The sequence below is a fragment of the Ictalurus punctatus genome, chromosome 13, assembly GCF_001660625.3.
Source record: "Ictalurus punctatus breed USDA103 chromosome 13, Coco_2.0, whole genome shotgun sequence".
In the NCBI taxonomy this organism is placed as follows: Eukaryota; Metazoa; Chordata; class Actinopteri; order Siluriformes; family Ictaluridae; genus Ictalurus; species Ictalurus punctatus.
The window spans coordinates 13,307,285-13,318,107 of NC_030428.2; the positions used below are offsets into that span (position 1 = coordinate 13,307,285).

The 10,823-nt window shown below is 38.2% G+C and overlaps 1 protein-coding gene across 2 annotated transcripts; it reads left to right on the forward strand.

The window, feature by feature from the left end:
• The first annotated feature begins 886 nt into the window (after positions 1-886).
• Positions 887-10,771, forward strand: stx4 (syntaxin 4). Of its 2 annotated transcripts, XM_017484034.3 has the most exons (11): positions 887-1,065; positions 2,515-2,622; positions 2,982-3,081; positions 3,209-3,283; positions 3,372-3,442; positions 3,537-3,645; positions 4,850-4,923; positions 5,498-5,635; positions 8,487-8,597; positions 8,695-8,797; positions 9,853-10,771. In XM_017484034.3, exons 1-10 carry the CDS (start codon positions 1,036-1,038, stop codon positions 8,770-8,772), a joined length of 894 nt encoding a protein of 297 aa, XP_017339523.1. In that variant the 5' UTR covers positions 887-1,035; the 3' UTR covers positions 8,773-8,797; positions 9,853-10,771. The 2 variants fall into 2 exon arrangements, with proteins under 2 accessions (XP_017339523.1, XP_017339522.1); XM_017484033.3 differs by having other exon boundaries at positions 888-1,065; positions 8,695-10,771.
• The last annotated feature ends 52 nt before the right edge of the window (positions 10,772-10,823 follow it).

Here is a 10,823-nt window from a genome sequence, read left to right on the forward strand (position 1 = left end):
AAAATGACCAAGAGACAGGGTAAATGAATACTACAGAGAGGGAAGAAGCAGAGGAAATGTCTGCTGGTAACACAGACAAGGAGGAAGCAGAGATACAATCAGAGAGGAAGCATGTGGAGAGGGCTATATAGATAACTCAGATCAAAATCAGAGATGAGCAAAAACACTCATGTAATCAGTCATTGTCCACCAGGTATAGGCTACATAAGTCTGCAGATTCAAGTTATGTATCCTACATAACTGGTGCCCAGTGACTGACTACATGAGTGTTTTTGCTCATCTCTGAAACACTTGTGTTCATTTTGTTTAATGAGAGTCCCATAAAATTTTGGTTTGCTGACTTTAATAAGCTTTTTGTCATCCATCCATTCATCTTCTATAGCGCTTATCCAACAGGGTCACGGGGAAACTGGAGCCTATCCTAGGGAGCATGGGGCACAAGGTGGGGTACACCCTGGACTGGGTGTCAATCCGTCGTAGGGCACAGTCACACACTATGGACACTTTGGACATGCCAATCAGCCTACCATGCATGTCTTTGGACTGGGGGAGGAAACGAAACCCCCGCATCACAGGGAGAACAAGCACACTGCGTGCACACACAGGGCCACGGCGAGAATCGAACCCCCAACCCTGGAGGTGTGAGGCAAACCTGCTAACCACTAAGCACTTTTGTATGGCATTGGAAATAGTAACTTTGCAGAATTCTGTCTGTAGAATTTGTTTTTGATACTTTTGTTTTGGCCACCCCAATGAAATCTGTGGGTCTTACCTGGTCACCCCTGGGAAAAAAGCTCTTGCTAGCACCTGTTTGGCCTCCCATAGTGTGTATTCCCTCACACACTGCAGCAGGCTGTAGAGGATGTGTATTCTCAGTAGGTGGTGATGTGCTCTACATGCTGCAGCAGAGAAGAAGCAAGGGAACTCGGAACTACTTTGAATGGAAACTCCCTTTTTCTTCTGTTACTGTCACACAGTTTGGTAACTTAGATGAAGTAACTCGGACGTTAGAGAGCGTTCATAAACGGAGCAAAGATGCGCGACCGAACCAAAGAATTGGGAAATGTAAGTTAATTAATATATGGAGATATCATTTCACTCACATAGAGGAATTTAGCTAGTTGGCAAGTGACATATAGCTAGTCTGTGAATGTAGCAGTTTAGCTGGGTATGTTTGTGATTAGTACCTGCACTTTTACAACACAAACAGACCCTTTTTTTAATGCATGTATAAGGTAGCTAAGTATGCATGTATTAAGTTAAATACTTCTGGGTAATTAACCGGGTTTGCAGGATATTTTATTGTGACATACAGAGAGGCTCAGTGTAGTTGACCGCTAGCTGCCTTTCCTATTTAGCTACTGCTACATGTAGCTATTAGCACATGCAGAGCTGCGTATTAGTTTACAGACAAAATACGCAAAGTGACTTGCCTCCAAGTTTATTTTGCTCAGTTTTTAAGTTATTGAACGGGCTGCCGGTCAGTGAGAGATATTTAGCTGCTAAAAAAAGGATTTGTAAAGGTCTCTACTAGTAATCTGTTGCCTTCTATTGGTGGCATGTTATGTCTAGTGGATACCATTAAGTGTGGATAAGTAATGGCAGTGGTTTTATTGGTTAGCTGATGGTTTGTAATGTTATTTATAGTAGAAACAATTAGAATTTCTTTGATGGTTTCTATTGTTTTCCCCCAGCAGGATTAACATCTCTGTCAGACTTACACGCAGTGCTCTAAACTTTAGTGTGGTTTTATTTGCTGGAGACTTTAAAAATTTGTTAATTTCTGTGAGCACAAAATCGTTACTAGCTTTGCTTTCAAGGCAGGCATGGAACTGTTACCACTTAATTTTCTGCAGTTAATACAGCCCAAAGCACTTCTTGTCTCTTGACTTCAAGTCTCTGTTTGTCTCAATGCCTATTAATGAAGTTGATATACTTGAACAAAACCACAAGGAAAATTAGCTTTTTCAATCATTTATTCAACAGAAATATCAACAGATGTGATGTTCTTCTGTGGAAAAAATAAGTACACCCTCGGCCTCAGAAGCTAGTATTGTCTCCTTTAGCAGAAATAACTTCTTGTAGGTGTTTTGCGTAATTGTCTATCAGGCTTGCTGGAGTTTTTGACCTCTCTTCCATGTAATTTTCTTTCAGTTGCCAGATGTTTGAGGGTTTTCTTGCATGTACTGCCAGTTTCAAATCCCCCCACAACATTTCAATGGAATTCACATCTGGACTTTGACTAGGCCATTCCATAAACCTCCATTTCTTCTTTTTGACCCATTCCTTGGTGGATTTGCTAATGTTCTTAGGATCAATGTTCTTAGTCTTCGAAAGTTTTTTTTTGGCATGCCTACCATGCAGGTCAAATCTCTTTATATCTCTTGGTGGCACAAGAGGTCTCAGGAGTGCATTTGTTTAATTCTTGCCCCTCCCTTCAGCGAGTGTGTGTGTGTGTATGTGTGTGTGTGTGTGTGTATAATTAATAAACTTTGTTTCCTCTGTCCACTCCAGCCTGCAGATGGCTCGGATGAAGACGAGGAAGGCACAGCACTCATGTTCAAACCAGGTACAGGGACCTCCGTAAAGGAGGACAGAGACAATGAGGGTTTCTTTCGGAAGGTAAAACTGTCTCTTTTTTTTTTTTTCCTTTTTTTTTTTTTTTTACAGCTCATTTTTTAAATATAACTTCTTCTATAACTTTATACAAGTTCTAAAACATGTCACTGTAACAGCGTTCATGCTTTTCTACTGCTGTGTAGCTCCCCTTCCTTATTTATCACAACAGAAGTGATAAATAAAGGACTCAGTATTTATACACATTATCAAAAACAGAATCAAGTTAGAATAGAATTTAATTTATGGTCATATTACATATTATCATTCTAATTTAGTCACAAGTATCATTAGGAAAGTGATTGATTTTTATGTACAAGGATGTTTTTGAAATCATAGTCAGGTTTTCATTGTTTTTCCTGTAGGTCCATGAGATTCGAGAGGGGCTTGAATCTCTTAAGAAGAAAGTGTCTGAACTGGAAAACAAACAGAAATCTGTTTTAAGTGAAGCACTTCCGAAGGAAAGTTAGTAGCTTAGTCATAAATAATATAATAGTATAAATAATATCACATTAGGCTTTTTTTTGGTAGATTTATTTATTTTTTTTTAAAACTCTGCTATTGGGTTTTTTAAGGTTAACTTTTTTTGCAGGTATGAAAAAGGAACTTCAGACAATAAGAGATGAGATCAAAGTATTAGCTACCCAAATCCAGAAGAAGCTGAAGAGTAAGAACACTTGATCAAATCTGATCATCATGGAAGACTTTTTGCAAGTATAAATTCCAACTGAACAATTAAATCGACTCTATTATAGGTATTGAACCCAAGAAAATTGACGAAGATGGGAAATATGTTCCAATAAACTTAAGAATGCAAAGAACACAGGTTGGTTATCTTATTAATGTTTTATTTAATTTTGCCACTACAGCCTTTTTCACAGCTGTTATTGAATTGCTTGTGGATGTTCTTTGTTTTTCAGCATGCTGTCCTGTCCCGGAATTTTATTGAGTCGATGAGTTACTGTAACACAATTCAATCCCAGTACAGGGATAGAAATGTGGAGAGGATACAAAGGCAACTCAAAATCAGTGAGTATCCTCTTCTTGCCTTTGATTCAGAAACATGCTTGAGTAATAATCGAAACAAAACAGTGGTTTTGTAGTATGTATGGTATGTAGATTTGGGTTTTACATTTGAAAATGTTCTAATGTCTTGCATTGTCTTTGTGTCAACAATGAGAGTATCAGAGTCAGAAAATTTAGATCTTGGTGCATTGCAGTAAAGTCTAGGAATTGAGAGACATGCACTCAACAAGCACTTTATGAGGAACACTATACTAATACTGGGTAGGGCCTCCCCCTTCTCTCGCAAAACAGCCTCATTTCTTCATGGTGTGGATTCCACAAGATTTTGGAAACATTCCTTTGAAATTCTGGTCCATGTTGACATGATTGCATCACACAATCCCTGCAGAATTTTCAGGTGCACTTTCATGGTGCGAATCGCCTGTTCTACCACATCCCAAAGGTGTTCTATTGGATTCAGGTCCAGTGACTGGGAAGGCCACTGAAGAACATTGAACTCATTGTCCTGTTCGTGAAGCCAGTTTGAGACGACTTTTTTGTTTTGTGACATGGTGCATTATAATGATGGAAGTAGCCATTAGAAGATGGTTAAATTGTGACCATGAAGGGATGCAGATGGTCAGCAACAATACTCAAATAGACTGCAGCATTCAAGCGGTGATTGATGTTAACGGGCTCGTAGTGCCAAGAAAACATGCCCTACACCATTATACTACCTCCACCAGCCTGGACTATTGACACAAGGCAGGTTGTGTCCATGGATTCATGCTGTTTACACCATATTTTGACCCAACAATCCATATGCTTTATGTTGTAGCCCATCCACCTCAAGGTTCGACGTGTTCTGAGATGCTTTTCTGGAGATGCTGGTCCTAAGCTTGAGCCATATAAGTGGCTGAAGAGTTGTCCTTTGCTTGGAGAATTTGCATTTTATTTGTTCATAATAAATCTTAGGTATAATGAGTAAAACATCTAAGTAATCATCCCATTTCCTATCCAAACTTAGGCAGAATAAATAAATTAAATATATCCTACATTTTTGGGAAGACATGTCAAAATTCCACATACCGAATAACAGGTTGATATGAGTGTTATAATGTGTCATTATAAGTTTGGTTCCCTTTTATAGAAAACAAAACTTCATGATGATTTGTTATCAATTCAAATAATGTCCAAAAGCTTGATGTGCTTCCTCTTTCCATTTCAGCTGGCAATAATGTGACTGATGAACAGCTGGAGGCAATGCTTGAGAGTGGACAGACAGATGTGTTCACACAAAATGTGAGTTATATTTGCATTTTTCTGTTTAGCTCGGCTGAAAATTGTTATTTTGATTTTGACCTTCAATTTCTTCCACATTAAAATTGTTGTAATGACTAAATGTGTTCATATTGATTAATGTGCATGAACTGTGATTGAACCATAAAGGGTAACGGGGGGGGGGCATTTCAGGAATATCAGTTAAGTGATACATTTTTTCCAGTTCTATCATATTACGTGCTTCATATCACATGTTTCTATCCAAGTGCTCTTTCTTGCTTTCTGAGGAGTCAAAGTGGATTTGGTAAGATAATTTGTGTAATGAAAGACACTTCTGCTTTTGAAGCCTCTCATATTATAGGATTGAATTCATTAGTTAGAGTAGATGCAATTGTTGTCATCATATGAAACCATGACCTTTGTGAAAGTAGATTTTGTTGTTTTTCTGTTACCATGTGTTGCATGTCAAAAAAGCATGATCCATTATGTCTAGCATCCTCCCCCTGCAAAATAGACATGATAATTGGTCATGTTGTAGTAGAGGAATTGGCCATATATCATTGTGCTTACAGTGATGTTCTAACTTTTTATACAGATCTTAACAGATGCCCAAGCCACCCGGCAGGCACTAAATGAGATTGAGTCACGGCATGATGAGATTCTTAAACTGGAGAAAAGCATCAGAGATCTTCATGACATGTTTCAGTATCTTGCCATGGAAGTGGAGGCACAAGTGAGTTTGAGAGAGCAAATTGAGAGACAAAAAAAAGCTTCAGGCGATTGGCAGGCTCAAGCACCAAGGGTGCTATAATGCCTATTTTATGAGCCATTATTGGCATGTGGATGTAATTATGTCCTGTCATTGGACACATGAATTTTGATGTACAGTAGAATTATGCCACGTGCTGTTTGAGCGCCAACACGTTAATTGATTGCCATGGTAACATACTTTTAATATTTTAAAAATTCCTTCATGCTAACCAAATTTGGTTTGAATCTAACGAACCTTGTAGATGGAGTATTGTAAAACCTTTTAAAATGCACAAAATCCAACTTGCTGTTGTGCTGAGATAATTGATGTAATTGTGAAAATTGACTGTGATGTATTCCTGTCGAATTTGCTGCATGTAACTGAAACCAGATATCCACAGTGGGGAAAAACATTGACCCAGGGGTCAATGTTGAGCCCCCTGGGCCTTATTAATTGCATGTATGTGACTATTCCCTTATCATTTAACACACATGTAAAGTTTGTGCCACTTTGCATGATGCATAGTTCAATTATGTCACACTAACCTGTTGGAGCCTCATCGTATTTATTTATCATGTCGCAATGGCAATTTTAGTAAATCCAATTTACTATTGGAAATACCAACATTTTATTCTCAGTTTATTGTCAGGGATTTCATTACATCATGATGATTAAATTTGGCTGATGAACCCTCTGGTGGAGGTATTAAAATATTGGTTTATAAGCCTAACTTCGTTTTGCCAGTTGGTGGTGCTATGATGGTGCATCACTTCTGGCATGTGGTTATTTCAAATCAATGAACATACATGAGAGGTTTGAATCACATCACACCATCTATAGCAGAACTAGGCCACACTTCCTGTTGCGTATCGCCTCGCCATGGCAACAATATTTGAGATATTAAAAATCCCTTTGCAATTTAGCATTATGAACATCTTGACTTCATGCTGACCAAATTTGATTTAAATCTGATCTAATCTATTAGGACGAGTATTTAAAGGTTTGGTACTTCACAAGTTACACAAAGTCCAAAATGTCTGACTTCCTGTTGCATCGTTAATGGATGTGATGGTAAAATGTGTATGTCTTAAAGAGACCTACAGTGAGGGAAAAAAGTATTTGATCCCCTGCTGATTTTGTACGTTTGCCCACTGACAAAGAAATGATCAGTCTATAACTTTAATGGTAGATTTATTTGAACAGTGAGAGACAGAATAACAACAAAAAAATGCAGAAAAACGCACGTCAAAAATGTTATAAATTGATTTGCATTTTAATGAGGGAAATAAGTATTTGACCCCTCTGCAAAACATGACTTAGTACTTGGTTTAAAAACCCTTGTTGGCAATCACAGAGGTCAGACGTTTCTTGTAGTTGGCCACCAGGTTTGCACACATCTCAGGAGGGATTTTGTCCCACTCCTCTTTGCAGATCTTCTCCAAATCATTAAGGTTTCGAGGCTGATGTTTGGCAACTCGAACCTTCAGCTCTCTCCACAGATTTTCTATGGGATTTAGGTCTGGAGACTGCCTAGGTCACTCCAGGACCTTAATGTGCTTCTTCTTGAGCCACTCCTTTGTTGCCTTGGCCGTGTGTTTTGGTCATTGTCATGCTGGGATACCCATCCACGACCCATTTTCAATGCCCTGTCTGAGGGAAGGAGGTTTTCACCCAAGATTTGACGGTACATGGCCCCGTCCATCGTCCCTTTGATGCGGTGAAGTTGTCCTGTCCCCTTAGCAGAAAAAAACCCCCAAAGCATAATGTTTCCACCTCCATGTTTGACGGTGGGGATGGTGTTCCAGGGGTCATAGGCAGCATTCCTCCTCCTCCAAACACGGCGAGTTGAGTTGATGCCAAAGAGCTCCACTTTGGTCTCATCTGACCACAACACTTTCACCCAGTTGTCCTCTGAATCATTCAGATGTTCATTGGCAAACTTCAGACGGACATGTATATGTGCTTTCTTGAGCAGCGGACCTTGCGCGCGCTGCAGGATTTCAGTCCTTCACGGCATAGTGTGTTACCAATTGTTTTCTTGGTGACTATGCTCCCAGCTGCCTTGAGATCATTGACAAGATCCTCCCGTGTAGTTCTGGGCTGATTCCTCACTGTTCTCATGATCAATGCAACTCCACGAGGTGAGACCTTGCATGGAGCCCCAGGCCGAGGGAGATTGACAGTTCTTTTGTGCTTCTTCCATTTGCGAATAATCGCACCAACTGTTGTCCCCTTCTCACCAAGCTGCTTGGCAATGGTCTTGTAGCCCATTCCAGACTTGTGTAGGTCTATAGTCTTGTCCCTGACATCCTTGGAGAGCTCTTTGGTCTTGGCCATGGTGGAGAGTTTGGAATTTGATTGATTGATTGCTTCTGTGGACAGGTGTCTTTTATACAGGTAACAAACTGATATTAGGAGCACTCCCTTTAAGAGTGTGCTCCTAATCTCAGCTCGTTACCTGTATAAAAGACACCTGGGAGCCAGAAATCTTTCTGATTGAGAGGGGGTCAAATACTTTTTTCCCTCATTAAAATGCAAATTAATTTATAAAATTTTTGACATGCGTTTTTCTGGATTTTTTTGTTGTTATTCTGTCTCTCACTGTTCAAATACAACTACCATTAAAATTATAGACTGATCATTTCTTTGTCAGTGGGCAAACGTACAAAATCAGCAGGGGATCAAATACTTTTTTCCCTCACTGTATATGCCTTACAATTTTGGTGCATGCTGGTGAAACTGGACGTTCATATAAATATGAAACATGTCAAAGCCCCCCGTTCAGTGACTGACTGGTGTATTGATATTCTGTTAATTAAATGTTTTCTTTCAGGGGGAAATGGTTGATCGTATAGAGAACAACATAATTAACTCTTCTAACTATGTAGAGAAGGCTGTCGAAGACACAGGGGCAGCTGTTGTCTCTCGAAACAAAGCCAGAAAGGTTGGTAAAATAAACCAACATGCCTAAGTGCATTTAAAATTATCTCTGATTTGAAAATCATTGTGGTGATTTGATTCTGTTTTTGTTCTTTCTTCAGAAAAAAATGTGGATTGCAGTGTGCATTGCAATTTTAGTTTTGATAATAGCCATTGCCCTGGCTGTTAGTTTCAGCTGAGCTGAGTCCAGTACTATTAACGCAGGTTTGTACACTTCAACAGAGAGAGCAAGCTATCATCAAATGAAACTTTAATTCTCATTCTCTCGAAAATATATACAGTGGCTCACATATCTCCTAACTCCAACTTTATTGACATGTCCACTTGATTGGCTTATATGAAAATTACTTCATCTGCTTCATTTCATGTAGCATTTTTGTTTTTTGCATTACAACTCTACAATCTCTTTGCAATGTTCTGAAATGTGACCCTTTCTATACAGCAGCTCAAAAAACCCTTAAAATATTTCCAAAAGTTTTCTTTTACAGTTCGAACAGACATTGGAGAATCCTTAACTTTGATTGAGATTTCATAGTTTTAAAATTTTGCAACTACACTATATAACCAAATATATGTGGGCCCAGATTTCTCTTCAATGGAATTAAGAGGCCCAAACTTATTCCAGCATGATAATGCCCTTGTGAGTAAGGTCCATAAAGACATGGATTGCCAAAGTGGATCTAGAAGAACTCGAGGGGCCCAAGCCCTGACCTCAACCCCACTGAACACATTTTGGACGAATTGAAATGCTCACTGCTCGCCTGGCATCAGTGCCCATCCCACTAATGCTCTTGTGGCTGAATGGTCCAACAGCCATATACCAAGATCTAGTGGAAAGCCTTCCTGGAAGAGTAAATGATGCTATAGCAGCAAAGGGGGACCAACTCTATTAATGCCCATGGGTTTGGAATGGGATGTTCATTGAGCACATATGGGTGTGATGGTCAGGTGGCCACATACTTTTGTCGATATAGTGTACATACCGGTGACATTAAAGGGAAAAACTCTTACAGTGTCTTTTTGATCTACCACAAGGCAGAGGGATGAAAGACCACTGTTCCAAAATATATTCCCTGAATATTATTCCTGTTGATGTTAATGGAGAGCACTGTTTAACACCTCAGTCCAAAACTCCAATTTTTCATGTATTTGTCAGACTTGAACGGCTGTGTTTTGAAAAGGCTGATGTGTTACTTGTACAGTAAAATATTATTATTGTTGTTATTAATAATTTGTTTTATTTCCCCCTCTTCTCCCAGTGTTCTCTTTCTGCTGGTCTCCTCTGCTTTGCATTTTAAACAAATTTTGTTGATGACATAATCCTGTTTTTCAGTAACATCATCATACATCCACAGTCTCTTCAGCTCTTCCAAGTTCATGATTAATGGCCTTTTGACCTAGAGATAAACATTTCATTTTTGAAACTGTGCTTGCAAAAGTCATTTTGAAATAACACTGACCTAGAAATAATTGCTCTCAGGAAACCCCATATGATAAAATCAGATTTTTAATATATAACCATACAGAAGAACCTCAAAATCACTGTAAGATGTTTGAGCCTTTTTTTTTTTTATCTTTCTGTTGAAAATATTAATTATATTTTATATTATCATATTACATCTGTTTGTATGTGTGTGTGTTTTTATATATATATATATATATATATATATATATATATATATATATATATATATATATATATATATATATATATATATAAAACAAAACTAATCTTTTATGTTGTTGCTTTTATTTTACAGTATCTGCTCCTGAAATATTAGTCGTGTAATTTTATTTCATAATATACATGTTCTCTTTACCTAATCACAACTCTACATGTAGTTCTATAATATGAGCTGAAACCCTGCAAAGAAATCAAGGCAGTAGAAATTGTTCATTAATTGAGTAACACACTAAAAAATGTGCTGCGAGTTATTTATTTGGGCCTTGTCTCAAATAGACAATGTAGATCTGCTTTTCAAGCATTTAATATGTACGGTCAGTAACTTTCTGGGTGCTTTAGCATAATTAACTTCTATCTGTATGAATGTAGTGGCAGGTATTATCAGGCAGAGTACTGCAATATTTTGGTGCATGATGTGATGTCATTTTGTACTGAACTACCTGTAATTTTAATACAGAACTGTTGTTTTAAAATAAAATGCATCTTATACTAAACTGTTCTCTGACTAATTCTAGTGGTGTTTAATGAACTTTGGTTTAAAAAAAA